The following is a 27,821-nucleotide window of genomic DNA, read 5'->3' on the forward strand; positions in this document are numbered from 1 at the left end:
AGAAAGCTGAATTGTAGCTGAAGGCAAACACAATTAATTTTAAGATAATGTGGAGCCTGTCATATTTAACTCTTAAGGCTTAGCTACACTTGAGAGTTACAGCACTGGTGGTGGCTTTACAGCACTGTAACTTACTCCCTGTCCACACTGGCAAGGCACATACAGCGCTGTATCTCCCTGGCTACAGCGCCGGTTGTACTCCACATGGACGAGAGGAATAAAGAGAACAGCGCTGGTGCTGCAGTGCTGGAGTGCCAGTGTAAACAGTGATTAATCTTACTACACTGTAACTGACCTCCGGAATTTTCCCATAATGCTTTTAACTAAAGAACTCTCTTTGTTTTGTTATGATGCCTCTCTTTGTTTTGTTGTGAACTCGGGGATCCCGGAGCTGCTTATCTAAAAAAAAAAACACCAATTGTTTGCTCGAGCAGAGGCAGGCAGGGAATGTCCACAGCTAGTGTTTGCCTGAGAAGAGAAACAGCACAGCGGGGGGAGGGGGGTGGGGGGAGTCCGCCCTTGCAGCTGCTTATCTGGTCTGAAGGCTATTTGCATTTAAGAGTGAATGAGAGAGGGGTGGGGGAAGTGGTCGGAATTTGCAAGGCAGGGAGTTGACACAGTGTCGGCTCGAAAAATCCACTCTTTCTCTCTCTCCCCCACTCTCCCTATCACACTCTACCCCACCCCCGTCTTTTGAAAAGCATGTTGCAGCCACTTGAACGCTGGGATAGCTGCCCATAATGCACCACTCCCAACACCGCTGCAAATGCTGCAAGTGTGGCCACACAGCAGCGCTTTCCCTACACAGCTGTACGAAGACAGCTTTAACTCCCAGCGCTGTACAGCTGCAAGTGTAGCCAAACCCTTATATTTTCTTAGTATTATGTACGTCTTTGTTATTCCTCAAATGCACATTCTGTTGTGTCAGAAGCTTGATATTTCCTGAACTATTTTTCTTCATGAATTTATTCTTTCAAGGGAATTGGCTGGCTATAGATAGATGAATCTTAACAAGGTTGCTGTCATCTGGCAATTAACTGTCTATATGTAAAAATCTCTTTGATATAACCAACATTGCTGCCTGTGATTGTTACTATGTAATAGTTTTTACTGATCTCTTTTACATGATTGGGTATTTCATATTTAAGAGGAAAATCAGCTGCAGAGTTTTTAGTTAAAAGAAATCCATCAGTTCTCTCTTGCTCCATATTTTTCAAATGGAAAACTACGCTCAGTATCACTGAGTACGTGGCGGCGTATACTACCAGTTGATTTCACTTATAGGATTATTTTTCCCCACGCAAATGTACTTCACTAAAAAACAACAATCAAGCCAATATCCTATTCAACTAAGTTTATTTTTAAACAGGAACTGATACAATATGCATGTCTGGAATACTGCATAGGAAGCCTCCTAGGGCACAGAATTAAAATAATAGCCTATATAGCTCAGATTAATTAAAAAGTTTGCAAAACAAAAATGTCATTATTCAGTCTGTTTTCAAATGAAGTAAACACAGAGTAACTGAGCTGCTGTCATTAGGCAGTGAATTTTAAAGCCTAGGGGCACAATTAACAGCCAGCCTGGCACCTGATATCTCAGATGAATCTTTTGAAATAACTAGTAGGGGGACTATGAGTCTCATCAAGGGATTGGTAATGGGATATAGAGTTTTTTTCCCCTTTAGGTTCCTAGATCAAATTTAGCCCAGATTGATAGTGACTGGAAATTGTAATCAACTGATGGCTATATGAAAAGAGTTTAATCTCCGTCTAGTTCCTTGGGGACAAAATGTCCCTATCATCACAAAACGCACCATCACAATTGATACTAGAGATGCCAAGCAGTGAATGGACATGGAAATGGCCATTGCCTTGGTGAGTGGTTATTCTAACTCAAGGACAAAGGTAAATTGCAGGATGGCAGGGGAAGCTCAAACTGTGCTGCTGCCTCTGCCAAACTTGTTCTATGGAGAGGATTTAAATACTAAACCAAAGACACAAGGTGTGAGATGACACAAAAGGGTGAGAAAGATCATATGACTGTGTCAGAGCAATAGACTATTAAATGCTCTTGTAGACTGAGAAAATATCACTTTAAAAATCCATTTGCAATTTTATTGGGAAGCAGTGCAATAAATAACAAATGTCTGAAATAAGAAGGCAAAGTTTTTGTTGTGTTGTGTTGATTAATACCTTTGGTATGATGAACAATCTAGAGGTTTTTCAGGGAATGTTGTGGGAGACTTAACTAAAATTCAGTATGTGGTATGTAACAAAAGTCTGGAGAAGCATAATGGTATGTGAGGGGAAAGAAAGTATATTAGTCAATCTGCATTCTCCTGGTAGTGAAAATACATTTTCAATATTAGATTTAAGTGTCATTCAAAGGATGGTACAGGAACCAAGATTACAATGAGCAGTGACCAGAATATAAGTGATTGGTGTTAAAAGGGCGAAAATAGAAGACAGAGGAAACAAGTAGTGCCAAATTCTGCACACAAATATGCACAGCTAGTTCCCACTGAGGTCAACAGGAATTGTTCATTCAGTCCTGAAGGCAAAAATGTATCCATGATGTCCACTACCTACTGGATTTTCTGTCCTTCTAACCAGAATCATCTACTTGGTTTGCAAAGTTGTATGTGCATATCTGAGGATAAAATGTGGTCACGTATGTCAAATACTCACATGAATATCAGTCTTTTGGTCTGTATGCAGCGCTTAGAAATACTTTTAAGTGCATACAATACTTTTCATTGAAGGATCTCAAAGTACTTTACAGCTACTAAAGTCTTACAACATCTCTGTGAGGTGTAAGTGCATTAGGTTATTCAGATGGGTAAACTGAAGCACAGAGAGGTTCAACAACTTGCCCAAAACCAGGATGGGGTCTTCATTATTCAAATGAACACTTGGATGGCAATGACTTATGACAGTACTCAAAAGATGCCTATTCAGGTTGGTACAGCAGAGAGTTGTTATAGAGGGAGAAGCTAGAATGCAGCCATTAGCTAAACCAGAAACTGTCAGCAGGCTCAAATTATACATTCTGCAGTGACAAAAGCTGCATGCAGTTTTGTAATTTCATCAGTTATGATTTAAAATAACCTGCTGATTTTAGTTTTTCCTGTTTGTATGTCTGTAATTCTACGCCATTAAATTTTAGTGGAGAGAATTAATGCCAGCCTTGCTAAAGAAAATAAGACCAGTACTCAGGATGTATTTTGAAATGTTGCATCAGGAAGACATTTGTCAATTGTGTGTGGTTTCTTGTTCTTTAGTCTGCTAAGGGTAAAATTCTCCTCCTAGAGTTGTAGATTGTCTCATAGTTTAAGGATCGCTGTGCACAAGCAGACCCGTGGAACTCATTTCAAACCTTCTCTGGTTGCCCCTGAAATCTGGGTTTTAAAGACTATTCTCATTATTATTTACAGCATTTGTAGGATACCCATCACTGTAGGCAGATCTGTTGGGGATGGAAAAGTTTGGAGACCAAGATTTGACCTGCAGATAATCAGTGTTCAAATGAAATACAGCTATCCATTTGGTCTTGGTTCCCCCTGGCTGCCACAAGCACATGGAATTGGTATGCACATCCTTCTGCTGAATATACTATATAAAGAATATAATCGTTGGACAAACACATTGTGAAACACTCATTTGCATGAGCCAGGCATACATAGGACTCCACAAAGTTAGGCTTCTCCCCTGGCCCCATTGATATCAATGTGATTTTGGGCATTGACTTAAATGGGGCCAGGATTTCATCTTAGGAAATAGTTACAAATCCCCATTTGACACATAGAAGCATTTGAAGAAGTGACATTTCTGCCATACATCTCATGGAGAATTTTGCTTGCTCAAGGGAGCATTTTTATTTCCAGAGGAGACAGTCTGGGTGCTCTTTTATATATATGCATATCTATAAATAGAGAGCAAGAGAGAGAGAGTTTGTTATGTTATGTTTTATGTTTTATGTTGTAAATGGCTAATAGAAAATTTCATTGTTATTGTTGGGGTAGAAAGAGTTTCAACAATAATTTTATCTAAAAATTTTAACCAGAGTATATGTATTTAAAAAGATGGCTCCAAAACATTCAAAGGTGATTTATGTAGAACATGGAATCTGTACCAAGTAGTCAGATTGTTAGATGGCTGGTTTCAATTGTTTTAAAATTACTTTTTTAAATAAAGAATGTAATATTATAGGTATACAATGCAATGTAACTGCAGAATACAAAGAAAACACACATTTGTGTCATCATTCTACTCTATGTAGTCACCTTACAAGGTCATACTTTACAAGATGCTCACTGTCTTCCTCATAATAAACAGTCCTTTATTAAAACCTTTCATTAGGGTCTGCTGAGTACTTATCCATTAATTTCACATTTCATTTTTTTTTCAGATAGCCTCAATTTATGCTAATAATTAAAACAAACTAAAAAGATGAGCCACTCAGAGATCAGTTTCTTTATGAAGTACAGTGTACATTTTTAACTACTGCACTTTTGTGGATGAGCTGCAATTATTAGGAACACCCAATAAATAATTTCTCTAAGACAAACAGTAGCCTGTTTGTTGACTGAGCCAATCAGAATGCACAATGATACAGTGAACAACTGTCACCGATATAAAAATAAACATCTTGCTTTGGCCTCGTATTTATTTTTGATAAATGCCTCAACAGTTAAAATAGCAGGAGACCATAATCAAATGGCAATGCTGTTCTACCTCACTGATTTGTTATCTCTTAAATATACCAGTATTAATGCCTACACCCAAGGATGTCTTTGTTAATATCAGGATGTCATTGCATTCTCAGAGTGGTCTTGCTCGCATTGCTCATGCAATGACACTGTAATAGAAAAGTCGCTGATATTTTAACTTTCTTTGTAGTTTTCATGGTGCCAGTCAGCATTAGACCCATCTAAGCCAACTCCTTTAATGTTGCAGGAGTGTAGATAATAGGTTTGAAGCACTACAGAAGACAACCACAATATTGTCATAGTTTGTAGAAAGTAAATTTGACTTAAAACTATGTTAGACTCAACACAAACTAGAGGTTCGACCATGTCTAAGAACAGAAGTGGATCCAAAGAGCATTTGTGACCCAGTCATTTGGGCCTGATCTTGGAGATACTTACACATGGGAGTACCTTTTTACTCATATGAGTAGTCCCTTTTACTTCTCCATGTCAATGTTAATACTCACATCAGTAGTTATTTATATGTATATTTATAGATCGAGTTCTTTAAAAAATCTAAAATTCCCAACCATTTCAAATCTCAGTGTTGAATTTAGTCTTAGCTAATGTGATACCATAAATCAACTCCAGATAAACAGTGTCTTTGAAGAAATATAACATGCCCCAAATTATCTAGAAGGTTAGCTATGGAATGAAAGCACAGCAGAAGACGTGAAATGACACGATCAGTTTTAGCCAGATATATTCACTTTATTAATTCAAGTACGGAGCATGCTATCAATAACAATAATGCATTTCTTCTAAGATTCCTCAAAAAGAAGCTATTTCAGAATTAGGCAAGTGTATGTCAGGCAGACCCACAGGCGGTGTCATTAATGGGGATAAGTCGCTTTCTTATGAAAATGTGGAGTCCTCCAACGTGATTTGTGTTGACCTCTTACCCCAAAATTGACCTTATAATTCAATGTTCTCTTTTCAGAGTTTCTGAGGAAATCTTTAAATAAGTCATTGACTCTTAGCTGTGGGCCTCATTTTGCATTATCTGAAAACAGGGACAGTCTGGATCACAGATATTTATTAATCTAATATCATAATATAATTAAAATGTTTTATTTACATAGTACCTTTATTCTAAATCACTGTAAAAGGAATAAATGCTCTGCACCACATAAATGTAGCCACTTCTGCAGAAGAAGGTGTCAACCTGCCAGCCCACAGAACATTGCAGAACACTGGAAGAATGGAAATATTGGCCCAGGAGACTGGAACAAATATTTTCTTATAAAAAATCCTATGGGATCTTTCATGCCTACATAGAGCACTTTGGATTTTAATATCTCATCTGAAAGATCCCACACAGTAAAGTGGATCAAATTCAACTTATCTGGTAAAGAAGAATGAAGAACTTAGTTGGCTCTGCTTGGATTTAACCTGAGATCCCTAGGAATCTAGGCATTTTAAGTGTGATATTTAAATCTCTAGATCCTCCAGCTATATTATGTGTTGTCACTCTTGGGTAGGAGAACACTAAGAGGCTCTGGTTCAGAAGCAGCATTTGCCAAACCCTAACCAAAACATTATGGTGTTGATACTACATTAGAACAATCATAGTGTGATGTTAACATCAATATATATGAGGAATATGTATTATTTCATTCAGCCGGATACACTCTGAATATTGGTTGGTGAAAAGGTTTTAGTGAGACATTGGACTCATCTGTAGTCCTTAAATTTCCTTGATCCCTTTCAGTTTAGTTTCAGATCTGGTCCCGTTGGTTGATGATCTCCTAGTGATGGGCAGTGATCAAATGTCTATTCTGATTCAATTAGTTTTTTAGTCAGCCTTTGAAACCATTGTCTCTGAGGTGTTTTTGACACCTCTGCAGACCTGGAGGGAGTGGATGGTGTCACTTGGTAAATCTCAGAGTGTACTTTTGGGTAATGACTCAAATATCTTAAGGACTTAGTCTAAGGTATGTCTACACAGCAAAGAAAAACCCATGGCTGGGCTGGCCAGCCAACTTGGGCTCGTGGGGCTTGGGCTGTAGGGCTGTTTCATTGCTGTGTAGACTTCCAGGCTCAGGCTGGAACCCACGCTCTAGAACCCTGCCAGATCAGAGGGTACCAGAGCTTGGGCTCCTGCCAAGCCCAGAAGTCTACACAGCAATGAAATAGCCCTCCAGCCTGAGCCCTGAGAGCCCAAGTCATCTGGCACAGGCCAGCCACAGGCTTTTCTTTGCTGTGTAGATATACCCTTATATAATTATTTTTTGGTGAGAACAATTATAAAATAATTACAACTTTTAAAATAGGAACTTTAGTATTAAATGTAACAAAATATATTTCTTTATACATACGTTCTTATATGAATCTTGACTTCACTGTAAAGTCACTGTTATTAGTATACGCCTGTGTAATATGTATCAGTTATGTTCCTGGTTTTTCTTTGCCATTATATTGAATCTCCAGCATATCTATCTATCTATCCATCTATCTATCTATGTAATCTCACCTTGATCGATTGGTCCTTCAGCCCTCATATATATATATATAAAACTCAAATGTTAATATTCTGTAGAATCTGCATGGGAACATATTTGACAATGCAATTTATATTTTCATGCCCCCCTTCCAAAAAAGTACAAACATGAATGTGACATAGTACTATAGATGTGAACCACACTCTGATATGCATAGATAATTCTTTCATGATGATTTTTCTGACAAGTATTCACACTGAGGAAGCAAACAAAACAATGTATATACATCCTGGGGTGTTGTTTGTTTTTTCTGTTTTCAAAATACAGACAGTTTTCTGACCCAAAAAACAGCAGTTGCAATTCAAACATTGATAATCCCTGACCACTTACGAAAATTTAGTTCTTCTTAGAGCAGTTTGTTTAGCTTATCATAGAGTCCTTATTTGTCTGTCTTCAGATTTACACAATGAATATTTTACCTTTGTTTCTTCTCCACTTTATATTCTGATATAGAATGATATCTCCTACTATTCTCTTGGGTTTTGTGAATATTATGCTATCTTTTATTAATAAAGACTAATGTCTCCTAGTCACAACTAATGAATTTGTTTTAGAGTTGTAGTGAACTATTTCTTGACCAGAACAACAATCTGATGGCATGCATACAAAATGTTGGATACACCTCTCTTCGTTAGTAGGCTACTACCTACCTCACTTTTCACTTAGTTTTTCTAATTGATTTATCTGGCTGTGACAGAGACCCCCTTCAAACAACTCTCCAACTTCTCCAAGCTCATCATCATCATCAGAAGTGAGCTCTCCACAGACCAGGACACACCAACTCAAAGTGGTACCAGACCCTGCCAGAACAACAGATGCAAAACCTACGGCTACTATAATCAACACCTCCCATAACACAACTTTCAAGATCTGTGAGTCCTACACAGGCCTATCACAACATGTGGTGTACCTCATCCAGTGGATTAAATGCCCCAATAAAAACTACATGGTGTGAAACCACACAATCATTCAGCTCTCAAATGAACTCACGCAGAAAATACAAAAAATAAAAGACAAAAACACCACCTCACCTGTGGATAAATCCTTTTCACAAACTGATCACTCTATATCTGAGTCCTCATCCTTAAAGGAAACCTGCACAACACTTTCAAAAGACAAGCCCAGGAGCTTAAATTTATAATGTTGCTTCACACTAAAAATCGTGGTCTTAATAAAGACACTGGATTTATGGTTTATTACAACAATCTCTAGCCCACTAGCCCCCCTTTTTGTCCTATGACTACAGGGGTGTTAATGGGGCACTTCACCTTGAGTGGTCTCTTAAAATATGTGGTAACTGCTTATGATAAATTATCTGTTTGATCTTAAGAACATAAGAACCTCCATACTGGGTCAGACCAAAAGTCTATCTAGCACAGTATCCTGTCTTCTGACAGTGACCAATGCCAGATGCCCCAGAGGGAATAAACACAACAGGTAATCAAGTGATCCATCCTCTGTTGCCCATTCCCAGCTTGTACTTAGCTATGACTCTCTGAATACATTTCCCAGACCTGAAGAAGAGCTCTGTGTAACTCGAAAGCTTGTCTCTCTCACCAACAGAAGCTGGTCCAATAAAAGATGGACTCTAGAGACACCGATGGCATTCTTTTATTACTGAGGGCTCTGCTCTGGTCCCACTCTGAAGCAGTCAATTAAGCAATGCAGAGGAGCAACAGTATATCACAAAAGACTGCTACTATTAATGAAACAAAAAGTCAGTGAGAATTTAGGTTGAATAAGGACTGTAGTATTGAACTGTAAATATTTTGTAAACCAAGTCTGAAAAAATGATATACAGTAGGAATCAGTAGGCTCTCCTTCACACCATAAGTCTATGAAATACTTCATATATTCTAATGGTTTGCAATTGTAAAGCACCATCCATCTGAGACTCTTAAAGCATTTCGCAAGCTTTAATAATGTAAGGCTCATAACATGTATTTGACATATAGAAGTACAGCATCATTATCAGTGTTCTACAAATGGGGAATCTGAAGTTCAATTTTTATGCCCTCCTAAATTTGGATTTGTGCATGAAAATTGAATAATGTGCAAATGCAAAACTGAGTGCATATGTGTTTGTGTGTGCATGTGTGTATACCGTATATACTCGTTCATAAGCAAAATATTTTTGGTAAAAAAGTGACGCATCAAAGAGTAGGGGTCAGCTTATAAATGGGTCTACACCAAAATCTGATGATTTTCAACTCTGTGGAATCATTGAATTGAATATCTAATACATTGTCATTTTGTTTAGTGGAGCGTCTGCAGGCACGGAGCCCCTCAGCTCCCGCCACTTCCTGCAGCTCCCATTGGCTGGGAACGGCAAACTGCAGCCACAGGGAGCTGAGGGGTTCCATGCCTGAAGACGCTTCAAATAAACAAAATGTCCTGACCCGCCAGTGGCTTACCCTGATGTCCGGGAGCCAAAGTTTGCCAACCCCTGAAATATAGGGTCAGCTTATGAAAGGGTCATACAGATTTTGCTATTTTTACCTAATCATCTTGGGGGGGCTGGCTTATAAATGAAAGGGTTAATGAACTAGTATATATGGTAAATACTACGCCTAAAAGTAAAGCCCTAGTCTTTCACAAATGGCAAATAGCAAACATAGATCTTCCAACATAAAATGAAAGAAAATCTCCATTTTTGGATTCTAATCGATTGTGTATTTTGATGCATATTTTTGTGGAAATTCATGGTTGTAACATTTTAACTGCATAATGCTTATTTGAAGTACCACATTTAGCGCAGGTGGAAAAACACATAAAGTGAATAAGAACATGATGGCAGCAAAATAATCCAGAGATAAATGGACCTGCTTTTGGCGTTACAGAACTATAGTTAATATAACATATATGAAAGATTTTTCATCTGAGGGTTTGTAGGAATATGCATCTTTTGACGTGTTAAATTGGCACATCACAAACTTGACATGGCTTCCTCTCATTCTTATTTTAAAATCAGAAATACAGGGGCAATATCTCAAGCTGTGATGACAATCTGAATGAGGGAAATATAAAAAAATTATGGAAATTTGTTATGGCTCCTTTTAACACATGAACCACACACAATATAATCCTTCATCTCCAAAGGGAGAAACTTTAAACATTCACTTAAATTCAATCCTCAGAGGAAGTTTTCCTCCTTTCAATTAATGAGACTTAATAACAAGTATGGAGAACTTAGGCCTGGTCTACACTTAAAAATTAGATTGACCTAGCTACATCGCTCAGGGCTGTGAAAAATTTGCTTTCTCAGAAGGGTGAATTACCTACATCAGATGTTCTCAAACTGTGGTCCGTGGACCACCAGTGGTCTGTGAGCTCCATTCAGGTGGTCCGCAGATAGTTCCCTCTAAGGTGCATGCCTGGGCAGCCGCACATGAGAGAACAAAGGGCCATCCACCTAATTAATGAAGCCGTGCAGGAGAAGATGCACATGTAAGTGCGGTGGAGGCCTTGGGGGGAATAGGAGATAGGTGGAAGGAGGGAGTGAGGTCAGAAGAGGGGGCGGTGGAATTTAAGATGTGCAGGGTTGTGGTGGCTAGAGAAAGAGGCAACTTTCCCCAGCTCCAGGGCTGTGGCTGCCGGGGGGGGGGGGGAAGGCCCTCCTTCCCAGCCCTAGCTCAGGGGCTGCCGCAGCAGGGGAGGGCACATCCATTGCATTAGAAAGATAAGACTACTGATATTAAAATATGAGTTGTATGCTTTTATTTGTAGAACAAAAAAAGTTAATTATTATTAAGGTTTTTTTAATATAGTGCTTTTATCCAAAGCACTTTACAATAGATACCTAATGGTACAAACAACATTTGGAAAGATCATTAGCAATTTTCAAGTAGTCCACGAAAAAAAGTTTGAGAACCACTGACCTACATAGATGGAAATACACCTTTCATCAATGTAGAAAGCGTCTACACTACAAAAGCTGTGCCACTGTACTGATTTTAGTGTAGTCATATTTTTAATTGAATAGTTCCCTTTGGGTCCAATTCTGTTCTCACCGAAGGCAACTGGAAACACCATCAGTCCTTTTCACTCCTTCCTCTTGCCTTTGCCCCCTCTTTCGTGGCCTCCTCTGTTTGGAACAGCATCCCTTTTCCCATGCCCTTTCTTCCTTCAAATTTCATTTCTTCCGCTAATCTTTCCTATATTGATCTTGTCATTGATCACACCTCTTCGCCTTCTTGCATTTGAATTTATTGTATTGTATGTGTCTGAGATTGCAAATTCTTCAGACAGGGATCTTCCCTTTTTATGTCTTTTAAAGCACCACAAACACAACACTCTACTAACAATAATTGTTATGAAAATGGCAACTGTAGTTTAACCCTTATACATGGAACAGTCTCCCTTTTCTAGTGAAGTAAACAACTCTCTGAAGACACATTTCTTCCACAGAACCTTTCAGCTTTGGTTGCTACATTACCTTGAGTGTGTAAAAATATCTTATCTATGCCAGGTATTTCTAATGTGCTAATGCGTGTGAGCTGCATAGTCTGTATCTGCACTGGGCTCCTTGAAGCAGAAACCATATCTTCATCTATGTCTGCATGAAAATGAGTACCCTGTCATTGTTCAATGAATCTGAATGAAATGGGGTGCATGTGTGTTTCTGTGAAGGTATTATAAACTTGCTAAATAAATAGCAATACTTGGTGAGGAAAATGGAGATACAACTTTTTACTCCACTGAAGTACACTGGCCACAGAAAAGGTTCATTTTGGTGAATGGCAAACTGTTGCTAAAAACAGAATTGGTTGGCGTGTATTGTGGGGAGGGGAAGGAAGGTGACCTTAGTTTGGATAAGGGCAGTGGATAGGTCAGGGGTTAGTGCGCATATAATCCATCAGGGTTAGGGCCCCATTTCAAAAGGGTGCAGTCTGCGGCTTTGAAGGGGTTGTGTGTGTCTGTGTGTAGGGTGAGGGGTATGTACTTGGCTGTCAGAGGATGTGTGGAAGGTTGGTGCCCTGCAACTGTGGGTCATGTATTATGTTCCTGTGCCATGCCCCCCTCATCTCAGCCCCTCCACTCATAGACAAGGATAACAGGGTGACCAGACATTCCAATATTAGGTTTTTGTCTTATATATGCAACTATAGCCCACTCCAAAAAGTGCCTTGATTTTTCACACTTGCTATCTGTCACCCTAAGAGGAGGAGGAGGAGGGAGGGTGTATGGGGCTTTCAATGCTGCTGCCTCATATATAGCAGGATCTCAGCCGTGCAGCTACTTCAGTCAACATAGAGCTGCCAGCACAAGGGCACGGGGGGCAGCCAGGCGACCTCCCACTCCCCTCAACTGGGGGCCTGGAGGGTCATCAAAACACACTCCCCCTTTGGGCCTCCTCGGCCTCCGTCCGTCTGTCCCAGGTGAAGCGCGTATCCCTCCGCCGCCACCCCCACCCCCTATTGCTGGGCTGGGCTCAGCTCGGCAGCCCCACAGTCCCCGGATGGAAACTGTTATGGCCGCCAATTGTGACTCGGCGGGCTATGGAGACGGGCAAGGTAAGTGGGCGCAGGGCACGGTCCCCAGCGGGCGGACGGGCTCTTGTGCGGCCCCCAAGGAGGGGGCTGCGGCCCCGTGCACGGGGAGGGGGTTGCGGAAAGCAGGAGGCGACTCCCTGGGGGGGCAGGAAGCCGTCCTGCTGTAGGGCTGAGCCATCAAATAGTTCCGTGCGCCTTCCGCCATGAAAGTTTGTGGGGTGGCCCCAGGCTCCGGGTGGGTGGCGGAAGGCGAGGGGGAAGCAAGAAGGAAGGCGGCTGAGCCCCCTTCCTCGGGCACTAAGTGTTTCCTTTTGCCGCATGGCAGGGCTCCCATCGTCTGTGCCCGTGTATCCTTCCGCCTGGCTGAGGGGCCAGTAGAGTCCCCGCCTGGCAACTCTGCCATCTCCGTGGGCAGCAGCGGAAGTTCAGCGTCCCCGGGAACTCCCCGCTCCCTGGGACCCCGAAGCGGGGCAGCCAGGTGTGGGGGGCTGCCCAGCACTGCCTACCCTGATGGGGATCAGGCTGAGGATAGCTGACTGGCTGCGGGGGGAGACCACTCACTGCCCATTAGGTGCCCTGGGTCTCAGCAGAGCCTGAGTTGCCTGAGAAGCTTGAGTAAGTCTACAAGGAGGGATTCTCGTCTCAGTGCCTCAGAAAAGGGGGTCCCCCCACCCCCAGCCCACTTTTGCTTAGAGTGTCTTGTAGTAATGGCTGGTAATAGTTTAAAATGTACTACTTCAGAAGTGTTCATAAAGGTAGCTAAACACGTTTTTACACCTTGGGGTTTGTATTTCAGCCCTGTTTGTCTACCATATATGTGTATGCACTCTCACACATTACATTTTTTTCCCTGAGAGCTTATACCCAAGACTAGAAAACTGTTCACAATGGTTTTATGTCTTACCATGAGTAGAGTAGTCAGCTGGTAGCCTTTAGAAAGAGCTACTTAATTGTGGTGCTTAGAGTGTCTAAAATGTGTACACTGTGCTGTGCTAATAATATATTTAATAAAGCTTTTTATAGACTGTTAGAAATATAGCTCAAGAAAGCAATTGTAGGTATTTTATGGTGATTGCATAGCACTGTATTTCTAACATAAGATGCTTTTATAAACAATAAACCTTTCTCAGTTAATGTCCATCATAATTTAGTCTCAGATTTTTGTTCAAATTTAACAAGTTTCACTTTGTTTTCATAAAATAAAGATATGAGAGCTCAAATATACTTTAACATCAGACCCTATTTCTGTAAGCTCTTAAACGTGCATATTCCCGTTGAAGTCAAAGATCTGCTTAAATAAGTGAAAGTTTGCAGATTTGACCAAAAATGTGAAAGTTATTTTTAAACTAGAAAATTTAAGATAGTGGAAACAAAATTTATGCAAGACTTTGACAATATTAATTGGCTGTAACCTTATTATATTTCAAATTTATTTTTTTTCCTTACTATTTGATGAAAATGTATAATAGTTTTTTTTTTTTGAACTTCAATGGACATGGAGTTAAATTTGTGTACAAAGGACTAATGTTTGTTTTTTATGTTAAAAATAAGAATACTTGATTATCATCAGATTAAACTGGGTCATTTCTTCTTTGTATTCAATGGCTTGCTTTTGTTTTCACCTACATCATGTTTTAACAACATATTGGCAAGCTGGAAGTCCTTCAAAACAAGATTGGGGCCTAGAAAAATCTAGAAACTGCTTACTTATCTGAGTAAAGTTAAGCATATCCATAATGTTTTCAAGATTGGATCCTTACTCATGGTATAAAATATAAGACATGTCAATCCAGTTTTATTTTCAAATGGTGGTGGGTAGACTAATTCCCATTCCTTTCATGTCCCCCCCTTTTCTTTTTAAAAAACATTTTTTCAAAATCCTCCAGAAATAGTTGTATGGCTTGGCCAAAGTTAAACTTTGTGGTGGTGTTGGTGCAGATTCAGAAATCAATGGACTGAGCCCTGGTCTACACTACAAACTTATGTTGGTGTAATAGCGGAGTTATACTGACTGAACTCCTGATGTAGAGAGCACTATGTTGATGGGAGGGCTTCTTCCTTCTTGGGAAGGTGGAAGCTGTCCTGTTGGCCTAGGTAGCATCTTCACAAAGTGCTGCAGCTGCATCGTTGTAAATGTATACAAGCCCTGTGGTGCCACGTAGTGTTCTCTTTCTGTGGTTTGTTGATAACTATCATGTCTGGCTACTTGGTTACCAAAGTTATAGGCACCTTAGAAGTACCCAAGAAATCGATGGCAATCAAAAAACAAAAATGTACTCTCCCAACTATGTTAATTCCACTCATAGATTTATAGGTCATATCACAAATTACTCCATTCTTCTTGACAGAACCATGTTTGTTATGTAAGAGTTTGTCCCATCCTTCATTTGGCTAAAAACACACACAATGTCAGATTGTGAAGAATTTATGCTTGTTTTTGAAATTCTTGTATTAACAGCTTTAAAATCTCTGTCCTTTTATTTCTAGATCCTTCTCTTAAGTATTTCTCCTGACTGTGGCCTTTTCTGATCATTGTATTTTTATGCCTTTCATTCTTGTGGAAGAAAAATGTTGAAAAGGCAAATGAAGATTTGAAATCTCATCTTTCCGTACTGAGTAAGTTCAATGTATGGCTAGCTAAAAGACAAAAATTTCACTGGGCTTCTATTTTGTAAGTTTACTAGTTAAGAATTTTGTTTGTTGTGTGGAGAGCTACACTTAGAAAAAATTTCCTATTATACAGTGAGGCAGTTTTATATTAGCATATGAATGTTAAACTAATTAACCACACAAGTTACAAGTTAAGTAGAATTTACCTTGGTTGGATATATCTGGCAAACACTTTGCCAAGAGCATCTGTGTTTTATCCAGATAATGAAAGGTTGCCCAACTCAGGACCACACTGGTGCCATAATAGGAACCTGAAGTTCACCTTTGCATAAAATACAGCATACTGCCTTCATTTTTAATGCAAAATGCAGTCTGTAGTTATTACTGGTCTCAGTGTTCAGTATAATGCTCCATCATCATCTGAGCAGCTGGCTACTAGCATCAGGATGGAGCATGGCATGCTGGGACATAATAATTTGAATGGGTTGCATCTTGTCTATTAATAATATCCAGCTACAGTGAAGAATTCTGAGCCATAATTTGTCACCCATGCTTTGTTTGGGAGCTAGATTATTTTCTCTACTTATATAGCAGTACATCAGTGGATCTTAGTGTTGACAAGAGGAAACATTAGTATATTTTTATTTTAGTAACAATGAAGTGTATATGCAGTGCTTCTGTGATGGCACAAAACAGAGTAATATCAGATGGACTAATCTCACATTTGTGAGTATAAACAGGAAATGTACAGTAGCTTATCTAAAAATAAAATTCCTCTTTTCTGTATGCTAGGTCATTGGTCTTCATTACCAAAGACTTCTAAGTGTGTGTGTTGGGTATTTTTATTGGTTTTAAGAACACCAAATGTGTAATTTAAAACTCTGTGATTCACTTAACTGAGGAACGCTGTTAGTTGAATTTTAATTCAGTCTAAAATACTGCTATTACTATACTATAAGAGCATATAATATATTACTATTGAAAAGTTGTATAAAATACTGGAAAATGTTTTGCTCTTTATTATTTGGAAGACTTGTTTAGTAATCCTAATAATATTTTTTTATAGGTGTGCAATAAAGAATATGTGTAAACATGTTTTTTTGCCTTTCTTGCTCCTCTGATGTGTAAATAGAGCCTTGGAATTTTCTTCAGCTTCTATCTTGATGCTTGATTTTAACGTGTTTAATATTGGGTCTTCTCTTGCTAGAGGACTATGATAAAATATTTGGAGAACCTCAGTTGTGCTGTTGTCAGAGCCTGTTACCTATACTGTAGCTTTTGCATACCCCTAACCAAGAGAGGATGAAAAAACTCATTCTTGCAGTTTGAACGTTAATCAATGAAATGATCTGTGATTCAGTATCCTCATCACCTTGTGTCGTTATGCATGTGTGTGTGGAGGCTGCTGCTCATGTTACAGTATTTTGTGACTCTACTACTCAATCAACATCTCCAAAAATTTTGCTAAAACACTCCAGAAAAGAGGGACGTGAAGATATCATCATTTTTTCTAACGTTAAAAAAACTAAGCAGGAAAGAGAATTTTATAGATTTTGAAGAAGCAGGGAAGGGCAACCCCCTTTTTTTTTTTTTTTTTTTTTTTACAGTTTACCTTTAAGGAGTGAAAATGGTTTCCTGTGACAATCTATTGGACCTGATACTATGTTGCCATGTGGGAACCTTGATTCCAAACATGGACTTGAGCTTCCAGACCTTATGCCAGTGAAGCCTCTTGTGCTGCTTTGTATTGATACAGATTTTTTGTCCACATCATTTGTAAAGTAAAACTTAAATCTGGCTATTCTCCAAGATTAGATGATACTGGTTTCTGTTGCACAATGTTTAGCTACTAGTATGAGTAGTGAAAACTTAACAAAAGTAGGGGCATTTTCATATTTTAATGATGTCAAATTTCACTGCGTACTTTAGGAATTAATTCATAATACAGTAGATGCCTTTTCATGACCCATGTCATAGTAAAGTTAATTATTTTTATATGGATTGAATCCAAAGTTTATCTGTTCCTGAGTAAATAATAAAATCTGACTTAATAAAAAAGGCACTCAGAAGTTCTGATGCTTACACAATATGAACATATATTGAAGACTTCTGTTTACAAAAAGCTATGTTGTGAGGAAAACAAAAACCATAAAGATGTAGCTGTGAACTGTTAAAGTGTATTCTTCTCTTTTGTCAATAGGTATAGCACGTACAACTTTAAAAATATTTTAATATATTTTTCAAAATATAATGCCCAAATGATCCAAAAAAGTTTCATAAAAATAAAGTTAATTTAATTGTTGGAGGGAGACTTCGGTTTTTGTATTGGTGCTGTTTCTCCTGGGTACCATGCAATGCAAATATATAAAAGTAATAAACAGTTTAAAATATATTTAAAATGCTGGCTCATAAACTATACTTAAATAATTTTGTAAGGAGTATGTTACAATTGAATCAGCTTTTAAAAAGTAGCATTCACTGTGCTATTTTTAATTTCAGGGAAATTAAAATGGAGAAAGTCCTGGAACTCTGAAGATATTTCTGCATAACAGGCTTGTCTGCTGCAAAAATTACAAAAACTCACAAGATCTCCCTGAAACAAAATAAAGAATATTTTTAAAACCATGCCATCTGAAAAGGAACAAACTTTTTGTGATAAAAAGCCGACCACTTTATTACAAGATGCTGCTGCAAAGAAACTTTGTGTTTGTATTCCAGATAATGCTGTGGAAAAAGCATTGGTGAATGATACTATAAGTGTAATGCCTCCACCACTGATTTTAGATGTCAGTCTTTCTTGTGGACTGAAAAATGTGAAAATTGATTTGCCCAAAGTGAACATTCCAAATGAAGTGGTATTGAAAAATGAAGTTGATAGATTCAGAAAATTATTTCAGTGTAAACAGCAAACTGCAAGAAAATCTTTAAGTCAAGAGAAAGTAAATGGAAGTCATCTAAATTGTTCAGAGAGCTACAGTTTGCAAAGCAAACCAGAAGTGCAGTTTGAAGAAGAGGGTTTGAAAACTTCAGCAAAGATACTGAATTTCACCTGTACAAAATGTAGAGACAAAATTAGATATAGCCCGAATGATCTGCAGAAACACTTTCAACTGTTACACTATGGAGAGTTGCCTTCATATCCTTGTGAAATGTGCAATTTTTCAGCCAATGACTTCCAGTTGTTTAAACAACATCGCCGCATCCATCGCAGCACTTTAGTAAAATGTGAGATTTGTAATGATGAACATATATATACCCTGTTGGACTTGACAAAACACTTCACATCAAAGCATTGTATAAATGGTCATTTTCAATGTGAAAAGTGTGGGTTTTCTACCCGAGATGTGGGCACATTTGTTCAGCACATTCATAGACATAACGAAATCCAGTATAAATGTGGCAAATGCCATCATGTCAGCTTTACAAAAGGGGAGTTTCAGGAGCATCTTCTTGTTCACACTGGTGCATTTCCTTTCAGTTGTCAGTATTGCAACTATAGTGCACCACGGAAGGATTACCTTTTAAAGCATGTAATAGCTTTGCATAGAGATCACTTATATGCAAAAGATAAACTGGAGAAGGATAAATGTGAAAAAAGAATAGTAAAGACTCCAGCAGGGCTCAAGCTTATTTTGAGAAGGTACAAAACAGGAGCATCGAGGAAAGCACTTTGGAGACGGAAAAGAATTAACAATGGAAATGACAAAACTGAAGAGCAAAATGCACAAGTGCTTAGGAATTTGAATAAAATTCAACCCAAATCTGAAGAGCTAAACCAGTCTGTAAAGGAGCTGCATATGAATGAAGAAAAAGATCAAATTATACATAATGAAAAGCATAATCTCCAAGGTGGAACAGTGTCTCCTACTACCATGCAATACAATAAAGCAGAAGATGGGTCAAGTTTTGGTTTGGGATTATTGAAAAATGCTGTTCATGGACCTACAGTTCTGATGGTGAAAAATAATAAAATATCTGTTCCAGCAAACTACAGTGCTAAATTTATGGGATTTAAGATGGTGGATGGAAAACAGCATATTGTAATAAAATTGTTGCCTACAAATAAACAGAATGTGTATTTGTCGGGACAAAAATCTGATGGTGTTAAAGATGCCTCAGCTGATTCTTTGCTACAAACTGCTGATACTTTTGGCTTATCTTCAAGTGCTACATCACATGTAACTAATCAGCAAACTCTGAAGAATAATTCTCTTCACTCATTAACCTCCACTCCATTTTCATTTTCTACTCCTTGTTTAGGAAAAACAAAAGCAGAAAAACAAAATAATGCTTTATCACGTGGTAAGACTATTTCTCAGACTATAGAATCTCCCACTGTAGTTATAGGAAAGAATGCAACTCATTTGCCAATGAAGCCTGGATCAACTGCACCTCCATGTGACTTGGTGACAAAGGTTGGAACTAGGAGTAATGTTCTCTCATGGGAAAGTTGTATTGCTCATAGTCGTCCTCAGGTATTATCTCCCACAGTTACAAATACACTTCATTATGACCCCATGAAAATGCCCTTCCCTAAAATACAAAATGGTGGAGTGAGCAATAACGGTGGACCTAATCATGTCTACTATCCATCAGTTGATTCATCTAGCCAGGGACTACTGCCTTTTCATAATTACTCTAAAATAGACTCTTCTGATAATCCATGTAGCATTTGGATGCCAACAGATGACAAACCTAAAGACTTTATGTCCAGCAAAATGTTTCTTCAAAACAGCTTGAGAAGTGACTCTACAGCCTCATTTTCACAGTCAGTGAGAGGTTTAAATCCCGAAAAATGTGTATCATCCCAGTTAAATATTAATTCAGTTTATGGACATGTAAACACTAAGAATAATTCTGTCTCTTCAAGAAACCAATCTAAATGTGTTATTGACAGACAGTGTTTTATGGAAAAATGGCATGGTGGTAGCAAACAGTATTTGGACACTAATATAAATCAAGTGTTTGAAAATGTAGCTGAGAAATCTAAAGCAGAAAATATTTCAGATTGTGCTAATTCATCCCTTATGCCTAAAATCACATCAGTTTTCTCGTTACATAGTAAACAGGCATCCAATTATTTGTCACCTGAAGTAAACCAATTACTTCAAGATGTGCTAAGAGTAAAATCAACTACTCCGCAAGAATCTCACAATAAGTTAAATACATGCGTAAAACTTCATTGTGATCAGTCATTTTCATGTCATCAGACAGACAGTAAAACTTTTACACACTTAAAAGACTCCACTGCACGTGGTTTAGCCAGTTCTTCTAATGTAGGTGTTTATATGTCTAAGAGAGAGTTGAACATGAAATGTAGCACAATAAATGAAGGTATATGTTTTGGGAAAGAAAGACAGGCACCAATGACATCACTTGATGCAGAAGAAACGGATAAGTTATCTAGAACTGCGGGTGTTGGTACATTGCTTAAAACTCACACAGATGCAATCATAACACAGCAGTTGGTAAAAGATAGGATGCGATCTGCAACCCAGAATCCTAGCGGCTTCTCACCAGTTCTTCCAGAACAGAAGAAAACACTTTTAGTTCAGACACCTCCACCAGGGTTTCTTGTACCTTTGCATCTTGCTAACCAACCAAGCTTACAAGTTGTTTCAGGAAAACCTCTTCCATCAGCAAGTTCATCAGAGGTTCATTTGACTAAAAGCATACCTGCATCCTTCCTTTTAAATAAAAGACCTGGAATGATATTGACATTTAGTAGTGGGACACTTGGCACAGTTGCAAATGTCACTGGTGATAGCTCTCAGATTTTAGGGAGAGTTACATCTAAAGAGTATCGTAAAATAACAGTACCAACTTCAAAGACCGAGTTGAAAAATGACAGTGTTAGAAGTGTAAATAATTCCTCTGGTGTTAGCATTGTGTCTGATGGGGCAGTAAGTGATTTGTCAAATAGCGTGCCATTCAAAGCACCTCTTGTAATTACAAATTCAGTTGATTCTTCTATGAAAGGAATTTCTTCTGAAAAAATGTTACCAGAACATCACGGCACTGTGTTTGGTTCCTTGGAGTCAGTAAAACAACAGGAGATTCCACAGAAGCAGCCTGTTTATGCGCTTTTGCCTGATGGACGACAGGCAGTTTTTCTGAAATGTATGACACCAAACAAGCCTGTGGTACAGAAACATAATGTTCAAGAAAATGCTTATAATCAAAATTGTCAGCCAAAGAAAACTGGAGCCATGCAACAAAAGCTTTTGCTGAAAATTAAGACCTCTACTTCTGATGCAGCTACTGATCTAAAACAATCAGTTAGCAACTCAGTGCCCTCACTACAATTGGATAACATGCAGTCCTTTAAAAGTCCTGCTATAGGGCAGAAACAGACTATTCTTACTTCTAGTGATGCCTTATTCTTACCAGGTAGATTGATGCCAGCAAATCCCTCTTTGGCAAGCTCTAATTGTGTACTTCCTGTAGAACCTATATGTTCCACCAAGCCTACAGGGGCATGGTCACAAAAGTATTCAATTAATTCTACACAAGCAGTAATTGCTAACAAAGGGAATAGTTATGGTAGCCAAAGGTCCACGTGGAACACCAGAAACAAACTTTCAAAAGTCAAACCTTGCTTGAAACAAACTGGTCATAAAAGTTCTGAAACTGTGGTTTCACAAAGAAACAAGAATTCCAAACGAAAAACTAAGGATGATTTCCAAGAACCCCCTAGAAAGAAAATAATGTTGCACAGGAAGTGCAAAGAAAAGAATCAAACGGAAGTTGTTAGCGAATCAAGTGGCCCTTACAGACCAAGGGCATCAAAGGAAACTGTGAGGACTTTGAAACTACTTCCTTTTAATTCTAAACAACTTGTAAAATGTCCTCGGAGAAATCAGCCAGTTGTAGTGCTGAACCATCCTGATGCAGATGTTCCAGAAGTTGTAAATGTAATGAAAACTATTACTAAATTTAAAGGACATGTTCTTAAGGTCTCATTGTCAAAAAGAACTATTGATGCTCTTCTGGAACCAGCATATTGCAATACTTTGGACATTACTACTGAGGATCTCTCTCAAAGGAGGCACAGGATGATAAAACCTGTTAGTCCTGTAAAAGAAAGATTTGTGTTAAAATTAACACTGAAAAAGACAAGCAAAAACAATTATCAGATTGTGAAAACTACCTCTGATAATACCCTGAAAGCTAACTTTAGTTGCTGGTTTTGTGGTAGGGTATTTGACAATCAAGATAATTGGGTAGGGCATGGACAGAGACATTTGATGGAAGCTACCCGAGACTGGAATTCATTAGTATAATCTTGATTAGCGAAGAAAGCAAAAATAAATACCTTACAGTACTCGTTTTAAAAAGAACCAAGTTGAATTATGATACACAGGTTACTTAGGTATGGTATATAAATATAAAACAATTTTAAAATAATGCAAAATAATAGCATCAAATGTTGAGATACAACAAAGAACTTTGTGGGTTAGATGTTGTATAACTAATTGCAATTACAGTACCATAAAACTGCATATATTTTTCATTACTATCATGTCCTATATTTTTATTATTCTATAGAATGAGTTCGCAGGATTTTTGTTCTGTACATATTTAAAAACCTAAACATGTAAATATTTTTGTACTGCTCAGTTACTTGCTGTAAATCTTGCACAGAATTTCTTTCCTTTTTCAGTTCTGTGCATGCACTACTAAAACTGATTTAAAGGTTTTTCAACTACACACAGCTATTACCCATGGTTTTTTTTTGTTTTTGTTTTCAATTTGAATTGTTTTTGATTTTGCTTTTTCAGGGATTGAACACTATTGTTAGCAAGTGCCTAAAAGATGTGAAACAGTTTACATTATGTCAACTGTATAACCATAGGTCCAAATAGGACCATTTCCCCAATAGTTTCATTTAAACAAAGCCATATGTGAATGCTTTAAGCTGTATTGCTATGCACATGACACTTGTACTATTTCTGTGCAGTTTGTCTACTTTCTTAGTGAAGTATTTTTCATATAAATTAATAAAACATGTTACAATTGTGGTTAATACATTGAGCCTGAGAATGGAATCAGTTGGAAAGATACAGTATATATTCATAATGTATATGGTGTTTAAAAACGGTGAACATTCCTAATCTGTATTGATTCTCATCAATATTAAATTTGCTATAACTGTGTTTACAAAATGATTGTGAGAGTTTATAGAAATGTGTGTTTTCTAGCCCCAGTATGTACTACCCCCATCACAAATCCCAGGTAAGTGGCAGCATGTAGTTGCACTGTCCTAGGACTTTGCTCCAGGGAAAACAATCAGTTCCTATAGCTAGTGCAGATTACTCTCCCTTTCTGCTTCCTCAACTGCACTGTCTGGTATTTGGGGAGGCCTAAACTTTACCCACTGCCCACCCATCTGTACGGGGACTAACAGCCTTGCAGAGGCTGCTCTACCTCCTGTTGCCACTGGTAAATAGGAGTGGCTCATGCAAGGGAATAAAAGAGTTTATGCTCCCTTACTTTCCTATGTGGACACACAGCCAGGATCACAATCTGAACCACAGAGATTACTACATTTAGGGCTGTATCCTGCAGTCCTTAGGGAATCACTGGGAGTCTTGCATAGGAACTGCAGGATTGTACTATAAATATCTGACTCACTTTTGAAATGTTGCTGGAAATCTTAAATGAATGAAATTCAGCTCTGTGCTCTCAACAAAGGTTCTGCACATTCAAAACATTGTGAGGTCTTAAACTGAACATAGGTTCTCTGGGCTGGTTCTCTGTAGAAGGATGAATGTCACTCTGACATGAATATGGAGCTTGATCCTGTGTCCAGTGAACATAGTCCCAATGGGAGCAAAACTAGACTAGATTAAACTTCTATTTCATAAGGTGTAATAAGTGTGTTTTCTGTTTTAAAATGTCTCGAATGGTTTTAATGTTTCAATAGGGCTTGGTACTTTATATCTGGAAAAGTATGTGCTTTCAACGTTTAAACTTAGAAATTTCCTCTTAAACTCTCCCTGCAAAAAAGTTTAGCATCGCCAGGTTGTTAGATGCAAATAGTTTTAGAACTGTCTTAACTTATATTTTCTTTGGCCAAGATTTTTCAAAAATGGGTGCCTAAAGTTAAGCTCCAAACTTATATTTAGGTCCGAAAATAACATCCCTTTTTGTTTATTTGTTTTTCCTCCAGAAAGTGCTGAGCACACAGTGGCTCCTAGTGACTGCTAAAACTATTGTTCATTGTGACTTTTTGGTTTGTTTGTTTTTTTGGTGTACAGTGCAGGTGTTTTTTGCGCATGAATAATGCCGACACCTACATTGGTGGGGGAGAGAGGAAGTATGAAAAAAATGCGTTGGTATGTGTTTTGAAGGTGTTTAAGAGTGTGTTGCTTTGTTATGTAGAAGCAAAGCAGCAGTCTTTACTGGAAATGAAAATAAGCAATTTGGTGGTAGAAAACGTTGTAATTAATGACTTGCGTTATTCTTGAGGTGTTTTTACTTCAGCTCTGTAATAAATGGGTATATAAGTGGATTTAGATTGAAACATGTATATTTGCATTCACATATGGAGCAGCATTTCAGATCAAATATTTCATTGTCTGAAATATTTTCCTTTCATGATGAAATTTAAGCCTCATAATGAATTTGTCACACAATTTGTTAATTTTGCAAAGCTTTTAATATAGTGGGGAGAAAAGAAATGTTCTGAGGCTCTTGCCTGGCTTTTTAATGCTAATTTATGAAGAATCTACTACTTGGGCTACTTCTGTGTGGCTTGTGCTGCAGTGCAGCTAAATGAGAGCATACATGGTAATGGCGATTTTAGCCCCCTGCTGCAGCAAAGCAACTCTTAAGCAGACTGAGTGGGTATATGGATGTTTGTTGTAAATCTAAAATTATGTTGCTTTTGAAATTCATTCCTGTAATATTGACATTAAATTTTGATCCTTTATAAAACTCAGTATGAATTATCAATTTTATATCTCTAACTACTAATGAGCCGGTTACAAAAGACTCGAGGATTTAATTGTACCTTGGCACATTCTGCTGCACCATCCAGAATTATATGGATGCAGTGATTGACTTTGTAATATGGTATCAGTCCAGATTTTTTGGGGAACTATATTTATACACACACGTATACATTTTTCATAAGTATTGTGTGGCTGATAGTCTGGAAAATATCAGCTTCTTCAGAGTTAAAGCATTCATTGTGCATCTTTGTGTTATAGATGAAGGATCCTGTTAAGAGGTACATAAAATGCATTTGTAAATATCTTTCTGAAAACCTACTGGCAAGGGTTGCAGCCACACAGTTACCAAATTTCATTGATTTTAAAAAAAAAAAGTTGGTTCATTTGGAAACACTTTTTAGAATTGGTTATTGCTAACATCAAAGTAAAGATCATATAAATAGCCCACACACCAGAAACTTTTTATTAACATAGATGCAGTTGGTAGTGCTGCCTGCTGTTGAGGTTGTCTGACATTTCCCATTATAAGACCTTGTCTTTAGTTGCTTATTATTTTGCCAAACTTTTAACTGTTTGGGTTGAAATTTTGCATGCTGGGATTCTACTTCTGGCTGTTCTTGGAAGTGGCTGAACCATTTTGCTGAAACTTTCAACAACAACATTTGGGGGAAGTAGTTTAGTTGTGCTCTTGTGCCTTTATGTGAAGGAGCAGAGATTTGAAATTTGGCAGAGACATGGCACGATCTTTGTGTCAGATTTGTGCCTTTTTCTCTTGTGTAAAACCACCCAAATTTGGCCAAATTTTAAGCCTTTGAAAGATTTGTTCATTCACGTTGCATAGATACTTGAAGTTGAGCAACAAAATTGAGGATTTTTGTCTCCACTGAGTATGCTACAGCCTGGAGTGCAGGGACTGAGCAGGAATTTCCATGCAGGTTGCTGCGGTACTAGGCACAGGAACTGAGAGTTGTAAGATTCCACCCAGCCCAGTATCCTGTCTTCAGATAATGGCCGGTGCCAGATGCTTTAGAGGGAATGAACAGAAGAGCAGAATTTATCAAGTAATCCATCCTGTTGTCCAGTCCTGGCATTTCTGCTGGTGCCTTGGTAGTGTGAAAGAGCAACAGCCTGATTTGATTGCAGTGGGGACAAGAACCAGGCTGACAGCAACTGTGGGAGTAGACTGGGACAAGGAGTATGGGAAGGGGAAATGGGCACAATGGAAAATGAGAACAAGTGAAGGAGGAAGACTGAGGTTGGATGAAAGGCCTGGAGTCGGGAACTGGCTGCACAAGGAAATGGGTGGGGATACTGGGACTGTGAGCTGTGTTGGAAGGAAAATTGGTACTTAGGGAGCATGTCCGAGAAGAATGGGACTAGGATGAGGAGGCTGGCTGGGGAGAGATAGGACTAGGACAGGAGCAGAAGGGATCAATGTGGTTTTTTTTTTGGGTGGAGGAGGAAGGAACAGGGGCTGATTGGTCTGTGTCTACTAGAGCACACTTCCTTCCAGAACCTGTAATTGAATTCAAGATTTCAATCATTCCTCTGCTGGCAGCAAAAATCTGGAAACGCACCGGCAAAGTGTCTTCCCCTCTAGTGGCTGGTCCATATTGAGGATGACAACTTACTGCTGCTATCAGTTAGTCTGTTAACTCAAACGCAGAGTTCTGTGCTGTGGCTCCATATAGGTACCAATATGCTGCCACGATAGAATTATTTTTTCCAACTTGCATTCTTAAAAACCTAGGATATTACGCAAAAAACTATGTTAAAAGAACATGAATAAAGTTGCAAAGTCAAGCACTTAAAAGTTGGGAAATGTCAGATGTAAGGTTACCTATGCAACGTTAATTTTACACCCCAATGCATGCATATGTATTATAAGTCTTTATTTACATGACCACATACTTTTTTTTTTTCCCTACAGGACCCCCTTTTCATTTAGTGGTTTAGGGGTATGGTACTCTAGGGATAATCAGTGTGGTGTAGTAAAAGGGGCTGTTGTTTGTAGGGTCCATTTCATTTGTTGCAGACGTTGGAAGTTGTGAGGTTAGTGAGGTAGAAGATTGCAAGAAGAGAAAAGATGGTCTCATGGTTTAGACAGTTGAGTGCTGTCCTGGAGAACTGGATTCTATCCCTGCCTCTGCCACAGAGTTCCTCTGTGATGCTGGGCAAGTCACTTAAACCAGAATTTCACAGATGGTCACTAATTGTGTGTTCACTGTTTTCTGAGTGTCTGATTTGGAGTCTGAGTTACAGAAGTGCTGAGCACTTACAGTGGGAACTATAATTGAGGGAGCTGTGCTTTGAACATAAGTGCTATATAATAAAAATTTTAAAAAGTAAGGTCCTACATTGGGCACCAAAAATTATTGGAGCCTTTTGACCTTAACCTCTTTGTCTCTGTTCCCCAGCTGTAAAATGGGGATAATACCACCGTTCACTTTGTGAATGCTTCTCGTGTATTTATTTATTTTCACAACAATCAGATACTATAGTGATGAGCAT

At 38.4% G+C, this 27,821-nt stretch overlaps 1 protein-coding gene across 2 annotated transcripts; it reads left to right on the forward strand.

The window, feature by feature from the left end:
* The first annotated feature begins 12,533 nt into the window (after positions 1 to 12,533).
* ZNF518A (zinc finger protein 518A) lies at positions 12,534 to 25,297 on the forward strand. Of its 2 annotated transcripts, none has more exons than XM_050959283.1 (3): positions 12,534 to 12,765; positions 15,232 to 15,360; positions 17,854 to 25,297. In XM_050959283.1, exon 3 carries the CDS (start codon positions 17,979 to 17,981, stop codon positions 22,635 to 22,637), a length of 4,659 nt encoding a protein of 1,552 aa, XP_050815240.1. In that variant the 5' UTR covers positions 12,534 to 12,765; positions 15,232 to 15,360; positions 17,854 to 17,978; the 3' UTR covers positions 22,638 to 25,297. The 2 variants fall into 2 exon arrangements, with proteins under 2 accessions (XP_050815240.1, XP_050815241.1); XM_050959284.1 differs by lacking the exon at positions 12,534 to 12,765 and adding an exon at positions 13,018 to 13,359.
* Positions 25,298 to 27,821: the final 2,524 nt, after the last annotated feature.

This window comes from Gopherus flavomarginatus, chromosome 6 (genome assembly GCF_025201925.1).
Source record: "Gopherus flavomarginatus isolate rGopFla2 chromosome 6, rGopFla2.mat.asm, whole genome shotgun sequence".
NCBI classification, from domain to species: Eukaryota; Metazoa; Chordata; order Testudines; family Testudinidae; genus Gopherus; species Gopherus flavomarginatus.

What these genes read in the sequence shown, in the direction of transcription:
- ZNF518A (XM_050959283.1), top strand. Translation starts at nt 17,979, where the DNA reads ATGCCATCTGAAAAGGAACAAACTTTTTGTGATAAAAAGCCGACCACT.